This window comes from Lichenostomus cassidix, unplaced genomic scaffold (assembly GCF_008360975.1).
Source record: "Lichenostomus cassidix isolate B80296 unplaced genomic scaffold, HeHo_3.0 HiC_scaffold_40, whole genome shotgun sequence".
NCBI classification, from domain to species: Eukaryota; Metazoa; Chordata; class Aves; order Passeriformes; family Meliphagidae; genus Lichenostomus; species Lichenostomus cassidix.
The window spans coordinates 1,359,304-1,375,651 of NW_028147459.1; the positions used below are offsets into that span (position 1 = coordinate 1,359,304).

General features: G+C 55.6%; 2 protein-coding genes and 3 long non-coding RNA genes across 6 annotated transcripts in view; 3 read left to right on the plus strand and 2 right to left on the minus strand.

The window, feature by feature from the left end:
• On the plus strand, window positions 1-12,211 carry LOC146422461 (protein cornichon homolog 2). Its single transcript, XM_085046577.1, has 6 exons — window positions 1-114; window positions 2,170-2,238; window positions 5,162-5,209; window positions 8,582-8,694; window positions 10,534-10,677; window positions 12,032-12,211. The coding sequence occupies exons 1-6, from the start codon at window positions 34-36 to the stop codon at window positions 12,057-12,059; spliced, it is 483 nt and encodes a 160-aa protein (XP_084902703.1). The 5' UTR covers window positions 1-33; the 3' UTR covers window positions 12,060-12,211.
• The window catches only part of LOC146422462 (uncharacterized), a 16,904-nt gene continuing 12,604 nt past the window's right edge, over window positions 12,049-16,348 (minus strand). The window contains exons 2-4 of one of the 2 annotated variants that reach the window (XR_014848158.1): window positions 12,581-12,647; window positions 12,467-12,538; window positions 12,049-12,189 (exon numbers count right to left, since the gene is read on the minus strand). This is a non-coding gene — a long non-coding RNA (uncharacterized LOC146422462). Of the gene's footprint in view, window positions 12,190-12,466; window positions 12,550-12,580; window positions 12,648-16,348 lie in introns of both variants that reach the window. The other variant, XR_014848157.1, reaches the window with a different exon arrangement.
• LOC146422463 (uncharacterized) lies at window positions 14,808-15,497 on the minus strand. Its single transcript, XR_014848156.1, has 2 exons — window positions 15,384-15,497; window positions 14,808-15,294 (listed from the first exon to the last, which is right to left on the minus strand). It is a non-coding gene; the product is annotated as an uncharacterized LOC146422463 (long non-coding RNA).
• The window catches only part of LOC146422464 (uncharacterized), a 17,239-nt gene continuing 15,996 nt past the window's right edge, over window positions 15,106-16,348 (plus strand). The window contains exons 1-4 of the long non-coding RNA XR_014848168.1: window positions 15,106-15,178; window positions 15,301-15,451; window positions 15,491-15,519; window positions 15,775-15,878. This is a non-coding gene — a long non-coding RNA (uncharacterized LOC146422464). The remainder of the gene's footprint in view (window positions 15,179-15,300; window positions 15,452-15,490; window positions 15,520-15,774; window positions 15,879-16,348) is intronic.
• LOC146422465 (protein cornichon homolog 2-like) overlaps window positions 16,099-16,348 on the plus strand; it is a 12,246-nt gene continuing 11,996 nt past the window's right edge. The window contains exon 1 of the mRNA XM_085046252.1: window positions 16,099-16,131. Within this exon, the coding sequence (XP_084902378.1) occupies window positions 16,099-16,131 (33 nt within the window). The remainder of the gene's footprint in view (window positions 16,132-16,348) is intronic.

A 16,348-nucleotide genomic window follows, 5' to 3' on the forward strand; every position in this document is an offset into this window, starting at 1 on the left:
GCTGAGCCCCCTCCCCCCGCCCCTCCCCCCAGCATGGCGTTCACCTTCGCCGCCTTCTGCTACATGCTGACCCTCGTGCTCTGCGCCTCCCTCATCTTCTTCGTCATCTGGCACGTGAGTGGGGGGCGACGGACCCCCGGGGACCACCCAGGGTGGGGAGGGGGCGAGGAGAGACCACCCAGGGTGGGGAGGGGGCGAGGAGAGACCCGGGAAGGGGCGAGGAGAGACCACCCAGGTGGGGAGGGGGCGAGGAGAGACCACCAGGGTGGGGAGGGGGCGAGGAGAGACCCGGGAGGGGGGCGAGGAGACTCATCGATTTGGGGAGGGGGCTTCGGGATGGGGAGAGGGCGAGAGAGACCCCCCAGTGTGGGGAGGGAGTGAGGAGAGACCCCCTGATGTGGGGAGGGGGCTTCGGGATGGGGAGGGGGCGAGGAGAGCCTCCGATTAGAGGAGGGGGCGAGGAGAGACCCCCAGAGTAGGGGAGGGGGCGAGAGAGACCCCCTGATGTGGGGAGGGGGCGAGGGACCCCCCCGGGGGGGGAGGGGGAGAGGGAGACCACCAGGGTGGGGAGGGGGCGAGGAGACTCATCGATTTGGGGAGGGGGCTTCGGGATGGGGAAGGAGGCGAGGAGAGAGACCACCCGAGCTGGGGAGGGAGTGAGGAGACCCCCCAGTTTGGGGAAGGGGCGAGGAGAGACCCTCTGGGTTGGGGAGGGGACGAGGAGAGACCCCCAAATTTGGGGAGGGGGCGAGGAGAGACCCCAATTTGGGGAGAGGTCAGTATTTTGGGGAGGGGGCGAGGAGAGACCCCCTGAATTGGGGAGGGGATGAGGAGAGACCCCAATTTGGGGAGGGGTCAGTATTTTGGGGAGGGGGCGAGGAGAGACCCCCTGAATTGGGGAGGGGGCGAGAGAGACCCCCGAGTGTGGGAAGAGGTCATTATTTTGGGGAGGGGGTCGCTATTTTGGGGGGTTGAGGGGTCGGGGGGAGGAAATTTGGGGTGGGGGAGGGGAGCACTCTGACCCCTCCCCACCAAAAAGGGGTGGGCAATGGAGAAATTTGGGGAGGGGGCTCCGAATTTTGAGGAGGGGTTCCAAATTTGGGTAGAGGGCTCGGAATTTGAGGAGGGTCTCCGAATTTGGGGTCAGGGGCCCGGAATTTGAGGAGGGGGTTCCAAATTTGGGGTCGGGGGGCTCCGAATTTGGGTAGGGGGGCTCCGAAATTGGGGGAGGGGGCTCCAGGAATTTGAGGAGGGGGTCTCCGAATTTGGGTAGGGGGTCTCGGAATTTGGGGAGGGGGTCTCCGAATTTGGGGAGGGGGGCTCGGAATTTGGGGGGGGGGTCGCGTTGCTAGGCAACACGGGAGGGTCGCTAAGGATGCTCTGGGGGGAAGCGTTGCTAGGCAACGGCGGCATCCGGGATGGGGAGGGGGGGCGTGGGCGGGTTACCATGGCAACCATGGGGGGATTTTGGGAAATTTGGGGAGACCCCGGGTTTTGGGGCCTTCCGCCCTCTCCCCATATCATCGCCGTTTCCAAGGCCGTTGCTAAGCGGCGGCGTTGCCATGGCAACAGATGCTGCGGCTCCCTTCGGCCCTTTTTTTGGGGGGCGGGGGAATTTGGGGTCCTGGGGGTCCTGGGGGTCCTGGGGGGTCCTGGGGGGTCGGAGGCCTTCAAGCCCCCTCCCCGTTTTGACCCGGAGGATTTTGGGGGATTTTGGGGGTCTAGGGGGATTTGGGGGTCTGGGGGGATTTTGGGGAGATTTTGGGGGTCTGGGGGGAATTTGGGGTGATTTTGGTGGATTTTAAGGGTCTGGGGTAGTTTTGGGGAGATTTTGGGGTCAGGGGGAATTTTGGGGGATTTTGGTGGATTTTAGTGAATTTTGGGGGATTTGGGGGTCTGGGGATTTTGGGGGATTTTGGGTGGATTTTGGGGGTCTAGGGATTTTGGGGAGGTTTTGGGGATTTTAAATTTTGGGGGAGGTTTTTTAGGATTTTGGTGTGAATTTTGGGGATTTTAGGGGATTTTGGGGAGGTTTTGAGTGAATTTTGGGGGATTTGGGGGGATTTTGGGGGGATTTTGGGGGGTCTGCAGGATTCTGGGGGGTCTGCAGGATTCTGGGGGCTCTGCCCCCCCAGACCCCTCCCCAATTCCTCCCCTCCCCCTCCCCAGATCATCGCCTTTGACGAGCTTCGCACAGACTTCAAGAACCCCATCGACCAGGGCAACCCTGCGCGGGCGGTGAGAGCCCAAAACACCCCAAAAATACCCCAAAATATCCCAAAAACATCCCAAACCAACCCAGGAACCCCAAAACCATCCCCGGGGCCCCAAAACACCCAAAAAATACCCCAAAATATCCCAAAACAACCCAAAAATATCCCAAAAACATCCCAAAATACCCTCGGGACCCCAAAACCACCCCAAAAATACCCCAAAACAACCCAAAAATATCCCAAAAATATCCCAAAAACAACCCAAACCAACCCAGGAACCCCAAAACCATCCCCGGGGCCCCAAAACACCCCAAAAATATCCCCAAAATATCCCAAACCAACCCAAAAATATCCCAAAAACACTCTCGGGACCCCAAAACACCCCAAAACACCCCAAAAATACCCCAAAACAACCCAAAAATATCCCAAAAATACCCCAAAAACAACCCAAACCAACCCAGGAACCCCAAAAACACCCCCGGGGCCCCAAAACACCCCAAAAACACCCCAAAAACACCCTGAAACACCCCAAAAATACCCTAAAACATCCCAAAATACCCTCGGGACCCCAAAACCACCCTAAAACCACCCAAAACCATCCCCAGGACCCCCAAAAATACCCCCAGGACCCCAAAAACACCCCAAAAATACCCCAAAACACCCCAGAAACACCCCGAAACACCCCAAAAATATCCCAAAATACCCTAAAACCACTCAAAAACCATCCCCAGGACCCCACAAAACCACCCCCGGGACCCCAAAACACCCCAAAAATACCCCAAAATATCCCAAAACAACCCAAAGATATCCCAAAAACACTCTCGGGACCCCAAAACACCCCAAAAATACCCCAAAAATACCCCAAAACAACCAAAAAATATCCCAAAAATATCCCAAAACAACCCAAAAATACCCCAAAAATATCCCAAACCAACCCAGGAACCCCAAAACCATCCCCGGGGCCCCAAAACACCCCAAAAACACCCCAAAAATACCCTAAAACATCCCAAAATACCCTCGGGACCCCAAAACCACCCCAAAACCACCCCAAAATCACCCTAAAACCACCCAAAAACCATCCCTGGGACCCCAAAACCACCCCCGGGACCCCAAAAACACCCCAAAACACCCCAAAATACCCCAAAAAACCCCAAAAATACCCCCAAACACCCCAGAAACACCCCAAAACACCTGAAAACACCCCAAAAATATCCCAAAATACCCCTGGGACCCCTAAAACACCCCAAAACCACCCCAAAACCATCCCCGGGACCCCAAAAACATCCCAAAACACCCTAAAACCACCCAAAAACCATCCCTGGGACCCCCAAAAATACCCCCAGGACCCCAAAAACACCCCAAAACACCCCAGAAACACCCCAAAAATATCCCAAAATACCCCCGGGACCCCCAAAACACCCCAAAACCACCCAAACCCACCCCAAAAACGCCCCCAAAACCACCCAAAAACCACCCCCGGGACCCCCAAAACAACCCAAAACCATCCCTGGGACCCCCCAAAAACACCCTCAAAACCTCCCCAAAACCACCCCAGAACTCCCCAGAAACACCCCTGGGACCCCAAAAACACCCCAAAACACCCGAAAACACCATAAAACCACCCAAAACCGCCCCCGGGACCCCCCAAACCACCCCAAAACCACCTCCAGGACCCCAAAAACATCCCAAAAATGACCCAAAAACACCTGAAAACACCCCAAAACCATCCCCCGGACCCCGAAAACACTTTAAACACCCCAAAAACACCCGCGGGACCCCTGAGACCCCCAAACACACCCCAAAAACACCCCAAAACCATCCCCGGGACCCCAAACATCCCCCCAAAAACACCCCAAAACACCCCAGACCCATCCCCAGGACCCCAAAAACATTCCTGGGACCCCAAAAACACCACAAAACACCCTAAAGAACACCCCAAAACCATCCCCAGGACCCCAAAACCACCCAAAAACAACCCAAAACCAACCCTGGGACCCCAAAAATACCTTTGGGACCCCCAAAACCACCCCAAACCAACCCCAAAACACCCGTAAAACAACCCCAGGACCCCCCAAACCACCCCAAAACACCCCAAAACCATCCTCGGGGACCCCAAAACCACCCTAAAAACACCCTCGAAACACCCCCGGGACCCCTAAAATACTTGAAAAACACCCCAAAACCACCCCAAAACCCCCCAAAAACATCCCAAAAACCACCCAAAAACACCCCAAAAACACCCTGAACCACCCCAAAACCATCCCCGGGACCCCAAAAACACCCTCAAAACCCCCAAAACCACCCAAAACCAACCCCAAAACACCTGTAAAACAACCCCAGGACCCCAAAACCACCCCAAAACACCCCAAAACCATCCCCGGGACCCCAAAACCACACCCGGGACCCCAAAACCACCCCAAAACCACCCCAAAACCACCCCAAAAACATCTCAAAAAACCCAAAAAACCCAAAACCACCCCAAAACCACCCCAAAACCACCCCAAAACACCCAAAAAACACCCAAAGAACACCCTAAAAACACCCTAAAAACACCCAAAACACCCCAAAAACATCCCAAAACCACCCCAAAACACCCAAAAAACACCCAAAAAACACCCTAAAAACACCCAAAACCACCCTAAAAACACCCCAAAACCCATCCCCAGCGGTGGGGGAGGGGCAGATGTGGCGATGGGGGAGGGGCAGGAGGTGTCAGGTCAGGGTGGGGGAGGGGAGGGGGAGGGGAGGAGGGAATCGAGGTCGAGGTTTCTATTTTTAGCTCCCCCAAAACCGGGCCGGGCCTCGCCCCTCCCCCCCCCGACCCCATTCCCGCTGCCCCTCCCCCCCCCGGGGCTCTCAGACCCCCCCGGGAGGGATTTGGGGACCCCCAAAGCCCCTCCCCCAAATTTTTTTGGTCACCCCAAAGTTTTTTTTGTCACCCCCAACAGCGCGAGAGGTTGAAAAACATCGAGAGGATTTGCTGCCTCCTGCGCAAGGTGGGAACCCCAAAAAATCCTAAAATGGTCCTGAAATGGTCCTAAAATGGTCTTAAAATGGTCCTAAAATTATTCTAAAAATGGTCCTGAAATGGTCCTAAAATGGTCCTAAAAATGATCCTATCCTAAAAAACGATCCTAAAAATGATCCTGAAAAATGATCATGTCCTAAAAAATACCTGATCCCATCCCAAAAAATGATCCCATCCCAAAAAATGGACCTATCCCGAAAAATGATCCTATCCTGAAAAATGATCCTAAAAAATGACCCCAAAAAATGATCATGTCCTAAAAAAATGATCCCATCCCAAAAATGATCCTAAAAAATGATCCTCATCCTAAAAAATGATCCTTATCCTGAAAAATGATCCTTATTCCGAAAATGATCCTATCCTAAAAATGACCCCATCTCAAAAAATGACACCAAAAAATGATCCCTATCCCAAAAAAATGATCCTATCCCGAAAAATACCTGACCCCATCCCAGAAAATTACTCTATCCCAAAAAATACCTGATCCTATCCCAAAAAATGACCCCAAAAAATGACTCCATCCCAAAAATGATCCTAAAAAATGATCATATTCTAAAAAATGATCCTATCCCAAAAATGACAGCAAAAAATGATCCTCATCCCAAAAAATGATCCTCATCCTAAAAAATTATCCTATCCCAAAAAATGACACTATCCCAAAAAATGATCCTATCCCAAAAAATACCAGATCCTATCCCAAAAATAACCCTATCCCAAAAAATAACCCTATCCCAAAAATGAGCACTATCCCAAAAAATGATCCCATCCCAAAAATGACTCCATCCCGAAAAATGATCCTAAAAATGGTCCTAAAAATGATCCTTATCCAGAAAAATGGTCCTAGAAATGGTCCTAAAAATGATCCTAAAAATGATCCTAGAAATGGTCCTAAAATGGTCCTAAAATGGTCCTAAAAATGGTTCTAAAAATGGTTCTAAAATGGTCCTAAAATGATCCTAAAATGGTCCTGAAATGGTCCTAAAATGATCCTAAAATGGTCCTAAAATGGTCCTAAAATGGTCCTAAAATGATCCTAAAATGGTCCTAAAATGGTCCTGAAATGGTCCTAAAATGGTCCTAAAATGGTCTTAAAAATGATCCGAAAAATGATCCTAAAATGGTCCTAAAAATGGTCCTGAAAATGATCCTTATCCTAAAAAATGATCCCTAAAATTATCCTAAAAATGGTCCTAAGAACAATCCTGTCCTAAAAATGATCCTAAAAATGATCCTAAAAATGATCCTAAAAATGATCCGAAAAATGATCCGAAAAATGGTCCGAAAAATGATCCTAAAAATGATCATGTCCTAAAAAATGATCCTAAAAATGATCATGTCCTAAAAAATGATCCTATCCCAAAAAATGATCCCCATCCCGAAAAATACCTGACCCTATTCCCAAAAATGATCCTATCCCAAAAATGACCCCATCCTAAAAAATTACCTTTATCCCAAAAAATTACCTTTATCCCAAAAAGTGATCCCGTCCCAAAAAATGACCCCAAAAACTGACCCATCCCAAAGTGACCCCAAACTCCAAACTGACCCCAAAACTGATCCCAAAAACTCCAAACTGATCCCAAAACTGACCCCAAACTGACCCATCCCAAAGTGACCCAAACCCCAAACTGACCCCAAAACTGATCCCAAACTGACCCCAAAACTGATCCCAAACTGACCCCAAACTGATCCCAAAACTGACCCCAAACTGATCCCAAAACTGATCCCAAACTGACCCCAAAACTGATCCCCAACCCCAAACTGACCCCAAAACTGACCCCAAACTGACCCCAAACTGACCCCAAAACTGACCCCAAACTGACCCCAAAACTGACCCATCCCAAAGTGACCCAAACCCCAAACTGACCCCAAAAGTAACCCCAAACTCCAAACTGACCCCAAAGCTGACCCCAAAACTGATCCCAAACTGACCCCAAACTGACCCCAAAACTGACCCCAAAAACTCCAAACTGATCCCAAAACTGACCCCAAACTGACCCCAAACTGAACCAAAACTGACCCATCCCAAAGTGACCCAAACTCCAAACTGACCCCAAAACTGACCCCAAACTGACCCCAAAACTGACCCCAAACTGACCCCAAACTGACCCATCCCAAAGTGACCCAAACCCCAAACTGACCCCAAAACTGATCCCAAACTCCAAACTGACCCCAAAACTGACCCCAAACTGACCCCAAACTGACCCATCCCAAAGTGACCCAAACTCCAAACTGACCCCAAAACTGACCCCAAACTGACCCCAAAACTGACCCCAAAAACTCCAAACTGACCCCAAAACTGACCCCAAACTGACCCATCCCAAAGTGACCCAAACTCCAAACTGACCCCAAAACTGACCCCAAACTGACCCCAAAACTGACCCCAAACTGACCCCAAAACTGACCCCAAAAACTCCAAACTGATCCCAAAACTGATCCAAAACTGACCCCAAAACTGACCCCAAACTGACCCCAAACCCAAAACTGACCCCAAACTGACCCCAAACCCAAAACTGACCCATCCCAAAGTGACCTCGAACTCCAAACTGATCCCAAAACTGACCCCAAACTGACCCCAAACTTCAAACTGACGCATCCTAAAGTGACCCCAAACTCCAAAGTGACCCCAAAACTGACCCCAAACCCCAAAGTGACTCCAACCCCAAAACTGACCTGGGGTCATGGCTGAGGTGGCCCTGGGGACAGGGTGGTGGCTCTGGGGGCAGTGAGGTGGCTTTGAGGACATCAAGGTGGCCCTGGGGACAGGGTGGTGGCCTTGGGGACAAGGTTTGAGTGCTGTCGTCCCCAGCTGGTGGTGCCCAAGTATTGCTGGGGGTGGCCCTGGAGATCCGGCCAGGGTGGCCTTTGGGGACAGGGTGGTGGCCCTGGGGACAGCCCGATGGCCTCGGGGACATCGAGGTGGCCTTGGGGACAAGCTGTGATCGCTGTCGCCCCCAGCTGGTGGTGCCCGAGTATTGCTGGGGGTGGCCTTGGGGACATCGAGGTGGCCCTGGAGACCATGAGGTGGCCCTGGGGACAGGGTGGTGGCCCTGGGGACAGTGAGGTGGACAGGGTGGTGGCCTTGGGGACAGCAGAATGGCCCTGGGGACATCGAGGTGGCCTTGGGGACAAGATGTCCCTGCTGTCGCCCCCAGCTGGTGGTGCCCGAGTATTGCTGGGGGTGACCCTGAGGACATCGAAGTGGCCCTGGGGACCATGAGGTGGCCCTGGGGACAGGGTGGTGGCCTTGGGGACAGCCCGATGGCCTTGGGGACAGCCCGATGGCCTTGGGGACATCGAGGTGGCCTTGGGGACAAGGCGTGGTCGCTGTCGCCCCCAGCTGGTGGTGCCCGAGTATTGCATCCACGGCCTGTTCTGCCTGATGTTCCTGTGCGCGGCCGAGTGGGTGACGCTGGGGCTGAACCTGCCGCTGCTGCTCTACCACCTCTGGAGGTGCTCTGGGGGGCTTCGGGGGGCTTTGGGGGGTCCTGGGGTCCTGGGGGTTTCTGGGGTCTGGGGTTCAGGAGGTCCTGGAGATTTTGGGGGTCTGGGATTTTGGGGGTCTGGGGACTCTGGGTGACGCTGGGGCTGAACCTGCCGCTGCTGCTCTACCACCTCTGGAGGTGCTCTGGGGGCTTTGGGGGTCCTGGGGGCTTTGGGGGTCCTGGGGGCTTTTGGGGGTCCTGGGGGTCTGGGGATCTGGGGCTTCTGAGGGTCTAGGGTCTTTGGGGTCAGGGGTTTAGGGGGTCTCTGGGGGGTCAGGGGCTCTGGGTGACACTGGGGCTGAACCTGCCGCTGCTGCCTGCCACCCTGGTGGTGCTGGGGGGCTTCGGGGCTTTGGGGGTCCTGGGGGTTTCTGGGCTCAGGGGGTTCATCAGGTCCTGGAGATTTGGGGGTCTGGGGATTTTGGGGGTCGGGGGCTCTGGGGTGACACTGGGGCTGAACCTGCTGCTGCTGCTCTACCACCTCTGGAGGTGCTCTGGGGGAATTTGGGGGTCCTGGGGGCTTGGGGGGTCCTGGGGGTCTGGGGATCTGGGGGCTTCTGAGGGTCTGGGGGTCTTTGGGGTCAGGGGGTTTAGGGGGTTCTGGGGGTCAGGGGATCTGGGTAACGCTGGGGCTGAACCTGCTGCTGCTCTACCACCTCTGGAGGTGCTCTGGGGGCTTTTGGGGGTCCTGGGGATTCGGGGTGCCCTGAGGGTCTGGGGGTCTTTTGGGGTCGGGGGTTCAGGGGGTCCTGAGGATTTTGGGGGGTCAGAGGGTCAGGAGGGTTATGGTGACACTGAGGCTGAACCTGCCTCTGCTGCTCTACCACCTCTGGAGGTGCTCTGGGGGCTTTTGGGGGCTTTTGGGGGTCCTGGGGTCCTGGAGGGTGTCCTGGGGGTCAGGGGGTTCAGGAGGTCCTGGAGATTTTGGGGGTCTGGGATTTTGGGGGTCAGGGGACTCTGGGTGACACTGGGGCTGAACCTGCCGCTGCTGCTCTACCACCTCTGGAGGTGCTCTGGGGAATTTGGGGGTCCTGGGGGCTTTTTGGGGGGTCCTGGGGTCTGGGGATCTGGGGCTTCTGAGGGTCTGGGGGTCTTTGGGGGTCAGGGGGTTTAGGGGTTCTGGGGGTCAGGGGCTCTGGGTAACACTGGGGCTGAACCTGCCGCTGCTGCTCTACCACCTCTGGAGGTGCTCTGGGGGGCTTTGGGAGGAATTTGGGGGCTTTGGGGTCCTGAGGGTCTGGGGGTGTCCTGGGGGTCAGGGGGTTCAGGGGGTCCTGGGGATTTTGGGGGTTCAAGGGGCTCTGGGTGATGCTGGGGCTGAACCTGCCGCTGCTGCTCTACCACCTCTGGAGGTGCTTTTGGGGGGAATTTGGGGGGCTTTGGGGGTCTGAAGTGTGTCCCTATGTGTCCCCATGATCCGCCTGGTGTCCCCAGTGTCCCCAAGGTGTCCCCAGTGTGTCCCCACTGTGTCCCCAAGGTGTCCCCAATGTCCCCAGTGTGTCCCCAACGTCCCCACCGTGTCCTCAGGTACTTCCACCAGCCAGCTGATGGCTCCGAGGTGCCCTTGGACACCATGTCCCCATAATCCCCCCAATTCCCACCATGTCCCCACTGTGTCCCCAATGTCCCCAGTGTCCCCAAGGTGTCCCCAATGTCCCCAAGGTGTCCCCAGTGTCCCCCAGGCACTTACCCTGCCTGACTGACAGCTCCAAGGGACCCTTGGACACCATGTCCCCATAATCCCCCCAATTCCCACCATGTCCCCAATGTCCCCAGTGTGTCCCCAATGTCCCCAACCTGTCCCCAGGTACTTCCACCGGCCGGCCGATGGCTCCGAGGGGCTCTTCGACGCCGTGTCCATCATGGACGCTGACATCCTGGGCTACTGCCAGAAGGAGGCTTGGTGCAAACTCGCCTTTTACCTCCTCTCCTTCTTCTACTACCTGTACAGGTGAGCCGCGGGGCGGGACTGGGAGGGACTGGGAGGGACTGGGATGGGATTGGGAGAGACTGGGAGGGGATTGGGAGGGGATTGGGAGGGACTGGGAGGGGATTGGGGGGATTGGGGGACTGGGATGGACTGGGACGCACTGGGATGGGACTGGGAGCGACTGGGAGGGACTGGGAGGGGATTGGGGGGATTGGGAGTACTGGGAGGCACTGGGATGGACTGGGGGGGGACTGGGGGACTGGGAGGGACTGGGGGGCATTGGGAGGGACTGGGACAGACTGGGATGGGACTGGGAGGGACTGGGATGGATTGGGAGGGACTGGGATGGACTGGGAGGGACTGGGAGGGACTGGGAGGGACTGGGGGATTGGGAGTACTGGGAGGCACTGGGATGGACTGGGAGGGGATTGGGAGACTGGGGGGACTGGGACAGACTGGGATGGGACTGGGAGTGGACGGGGAGGGATTGGGGGAGACTGGGAGGTGTTTGGGGGTAGCAGGAGGGCACTGGGAGGGACTGGGAGGGGATTGGGAGGGACTGGGATGGACTGGGATGGGACTGGGAGGGGATTCAGGGGGCATTGGGAGGGACTGGGAGGGGATTGGGGGGGATTGGGAGGGACTGGGATGAGACTGGGAGGGCACTGGGCTGAACTGGGAGGGCACTGGGCTGGACTGGGATGGACTGGGCTGAACTGGGCTGAACTGGGCCATACTGGGAGTCCATACTGGGCCATACTGGGAGCCCATCCTGGGCCATACTGGGAGGCCATCCTGGGCCATACTGGGAGCCCATACTGGGCCATACTGGGAGGCCATACTGGGAGGCCATACTGGGCCATACTGGGCCATACTGGGAGCCCATACTGGGCCATCCTGGGAGCCCATACTGGGAGCTCATCCTGGGCCATACTGGGCCATACTGGGAGGCCATACTGGGAGGCCATACTGGGCCATACTGGGCCATACTGGGAGCTCATACTGGGCCATATTGGGATGGACTGGGCTGAACTGGGAGGCCATACTGGGCCATACTGGGAGTCCATACTGGGCCATCCTGGGAGCCCATACTGGGAGCTCATCCTGGGCCATACTGGGCCATACTGGGAGGCCATACTGGGAGGCCATACTGGGCCATACTGGGCCATACTGGGAGCTCATACTGGGCCATATTGGGATGGACTGGGCTGAACTGGGAGGCCATACTGGGCCATACTGGGAGTCCATACTGGGCCATACTGGGAGGCCATACTGGGCCATACTGGGAGCTCATCCTGGGAGTCCATACTGGGCCATACTGGGAGGCCATACTGGGCCATACTGGGAGCCGCAGTGTGCCTCTCCCCTCCCCCAGTATGGTGTACACACTGGTGAGCTTCTGAGGGGGGGCAGCCCTGCCCCTCCCCCACCGCCGGAGCTGGGAACCGCCGGAGCTGCGACCCCAAAAAAACCCCAAAAACACCCCAAAAAACCCCAAAAATCCCAAATCTGGGACCCCAAAAACCCTGGGACCTCCCAGAGCTGTGACCCCAAATCTGGGACCCAAAAAAAACCCCAAAAAAACCCCAAAAATCCCAAATCTGGGACCCTAAAAAATCCCAAAAACCCCCAAAATCCCAAATCTGGGACCCCAAAAAAACCCCAAAAAAACCCCCAAAATCCCAAATCTGGGACCCCAAAAAAACCCCAAAAAAACCCCAAAAATCCCCAAATCTGGGACCCCAAAAACCGCAAACCTGGGACCCCAAAAAATACCCCAAAAATCCCAACTCTGGGACCCCAAAAAAACCCCAAAAAATCCCAAATCTGGGACCCTAAAAACCCCAAAACCCCCAAATCTGGGACCCTAAAAACCCTGGGACTCCAAAAGCCCTGAGACCCCAAAAACCTGGGATGCCAAAACCCCCAAAAATCCCAAATCTGGGACCCCAAAAACCCTAAAAAATCCCAAATCTGGGACCCCAAAAACCCTGGGACCTCCCAGAGATGTGACCCCAAAAAAACTCCAAAAACCCCAAATCTGGGACTCCAAAAACCCCAAATCTGGGACTCCAAAAACCCTAAAACCCCCAAATCTGGGACCCCAAAAACCAGTGAATTTTGGGATTTCCTCCACGGATTTTGGGATTTCCCCTCTGGATTTTGGGATTTCCCCCAATATTTTAGGATTTCCCCCAAAATTCTTGGGATTTCCCCCGGATTTTGGGATTTCATCCCCAGATTTTGGGATTTCCCCTAAAATTTTGGGATTTCCCCCAATATTTTAGGATTTCCCCCAATATTTTGGGATTTCCTCCAATATTTTGGGATTTCTCCCCCAAATTTTTAGGATTTCCCCCAAAATTTTGGGATTTCCTCCCAATATTTTGTGATTTCTCCCCCAGATTTTGGGATTTCCCCTAAAATTTTGGTATTTCCTCCCAATATTTTGTGATTTCTCCCCCAGATTTTGGGATTTCCCCTAAAATTTTGGGATTTCCCCCCAATATTTTGGGATTTCCCCCAATATTTTGGGATCTCTTTCAATATTTTGGGATTTCCCGGATTTTGGGATTTCCCCCAATATTTTGGGATTTCTCCCCAAAATTTAGGATTTCCCCTAAAATTTTAGGATTTCCCCCAGTATTTTGATATTTCCCCCAAAATTTTTAGGATTTCCCCCAAAATTTTGGGATTTTGGGGTCCCCCCGCCCCGCCCCTCCCCCCCAGCTGCCGCAATGACCCCAATTTGGGGAGCGGGGTGGGGGGAGGGGCTCCTCCCAGTCTGCCCCAGTGGCTCCCAGTTCGTCCCAGTTCAGCCCTCGCTGGGTTTGTCTCGTGGCTCAATAAAGACAATTGGCACCAGTGAGGCACTGGGAGCACTGGGAGGGTGACTGGGAGCACTGGGATTGGCTCTGAGCTCTTACTGGGAGCACTGGGAGGGTGACTGGGAGCACTGGGATTGGTTCTGAGCTCTTACTGGGAGCACTGGGAGGGTGACTGGGAGCACTGGGATTGGTTCTGAGCTCTTACTGGGAGCACTGGGATTGTTCCCAGTCCATACTGGGAGTAGTGGGATTGTTCCCAGTCCATACTGGGAGCACTGGGACTGTTCCCAGTTCTTACTGGGAGCACTGGGATTGTTCCCAGCCCATACTGGGAACACTGGGAACACTGGGATTGGTTCCCAGTCCATACTGGGAGCACTGGGATTGGTTCTGAGCTCTTACTGGGACCACTGAGAGCACTGGGAGGGTAACTGGGAGCACTGGGATTGGTTCCCAGTCCATACTGGGAGCACTGGGATTGGTTCCCAGTCCATACTGGGAGCACTGGGATGGTTCCCAGTCCATACTGGGAGCACTGGGATTGTTCCCAGTCCATACTGGGAGCACTGGGATTGGTTCCCAGTCCATACTGGGAGCACTGGGATTGTTCCCAGTTCTTACTGGGAGCACTGGGATTGGTTCCCAGCCCATACTGGGAGCACTGGTAGGCGATGGGGGGGGGCTACTGGGAGCACTGGGATTGTTCCCAGTCCATACTGGGAACACTGGGAGCACTGGGATTGTTCCCAGTCCATACTGGGAGCACTGGGATTGGTTCCCAGCCCATACTGGGAGCACTGGGATTGGTTCTGAGCTCTTACTGGGAGCACTGGGATTGTTCCCAGTCCATACTGGGAGCACTAGGACTGTTCCCAATCCATACTGGGATGGTTCCCAGTCCATACTGGGAGCACTGGGATTGTTCTCAGTCCATACTGGGAGCACTGGGATTGGTTCTGAGCTCTTACTGGGAGCACTGGGATTGTTCCCAGTTCTTACTGGGAGCACTGGGATTGTTCCCAGCTCTTACTGGGAGCACTGGGATTGTTCCCAGTCCATACTGGGAGCACTGGGATTGGTTCCCAGTCCATACTGGGATTGTTCCCAGTCCATACTGGGAGCACTGGGACTGTTCCCAGTCCAAACTGGGATTGTTCCCAGTCCATACTGGGAGCACTGGGATTGGTTCCCAGTCCATACTGGGAGCACTGGGATTGTTCCCAGCTCTTACTGGGAGCACTGGATTGGTTCTCAGTCCATACTGGGATGGTTCCCAGTCCATACTGGGAGCACTGGGGCTGCCCCTCCCCCATCACCCGGGGCTGCAGCACTGGGAGCTTTATTGGGGACACTGGGAGGGGACAGGTGTGACACAGGACAGGTGTGACACGGGTGAGGTGACACAGGTGTGACACAGGACAGGTGTGACACAGGTGTGATACAGGACAGGTGTGACATGGGACAGGTGTGACACAGGTGTGACACAGGTAAAGGTGACACAGGTGAAGGTGACACAAGTGTGACACTGGACAGGTGTGACACGGGACAGAGGTGACACAGGTGAGGGGACACATGTACAGATGACACAGGTGTGACACTGGTGACGGGTGACAGGTGCCATGGGTGTCCCCAGGTGTCTCAGGTGGGCACCGGTGACACAGGTGACACCCAGGTGTGACACAGGTGACGCTCAGGTGGAGATGCCGCAGGTGTGACACTCCGGTGTCTCAGGTGGAGGTGACACAGGTGTCCCCAGGTGTCCCAGGTGGGCACCGGTGACACAGGTGACGCTCAGGTGTGACACAGGTGTCTCCAGGTGTCCCCAGGTGGCTCAGGTGGGCACTGGTGACACAGGTGACGGGAGCCAGGTGCCACTCAGGTGATGCTCAGGTGTGACACAGGGTGGAGATGCCGCAGGTGTAATGGGACAGGTGTGCCACCCAGGTGTCCCCAGGTGTCACTCCGGTGTCCCAGGTAGAGGTGACACAGGTGACAGGTGTCCCCAGGTGTCCCCAGGTGTCTCAGGTGGGCACCGGTGACATAGGTGTCCCCAGGTGCCACTCGGGTGTCTCAGGTGAAGGTGACACAGGTGTCTCCAGGTGGCTCAGGTGGGCACCAGTGACACAGGTGACACCCAGGTGTGACACAGGTGATGCTCAGGTGTCCCCCAGATGTCTCAGGTGGGCACCAGTGACACAGGTGCCAGGTGCCAGGTGCCAATCAGGTGACGCTCAGGTGCGACACGGGTCTCAGGTGTGACACTCTGGTGTCTCAGGTGGAGGTGCCACAGGTGACACAGGTGTCCCCAGGTGTCTCAGGCAGAAGTGACACAGGTGTCCCCAGGTGTCTCAGGCAGAAGTGACACAGGTGACACAGGTGACACAGGTGTCCCAGGTGTCCCCAGGTGGCTCAGGTGGCTATGGCCGGCAGTCCCACCTGAGCTGTCAGCAGAGGAGTTTCCTGCCCTGGGCGAAGCACCAGCACCTGCGGGGGGAGGGGAGGGAGGGACATGGGGACACCTCAGGTGTGTCCCTAACCCCCCAGGTGTGTCCCCAGGTGTGTCATGTCCCCCCCAGGTGTGTCCTGATCCCCCAGGTGTGTCCCCAGGTGTGTCATGTCCCCCACCACAGGTGTCCCCTCTCCCCAGGTGTGTCCCTCCCCCAGCTGTTCCCAGGTGTGTCCCCAGGTGTGACCAGGTGTCCACAGGTGTCCCCCCCAGGTGTGTCCCCAGGTGTGTCACTTCCCCCAGCTGTCCCCAGGTGTGTCCCTCCCCTCCAGCTGTCCCCAGGTGTGTCCCCAAGTGTCCCACCCCCCCAGGTGTGTCCCCAGGTGTGTCCCTCCCCCCCACCTGTCCCCAGGTGTGT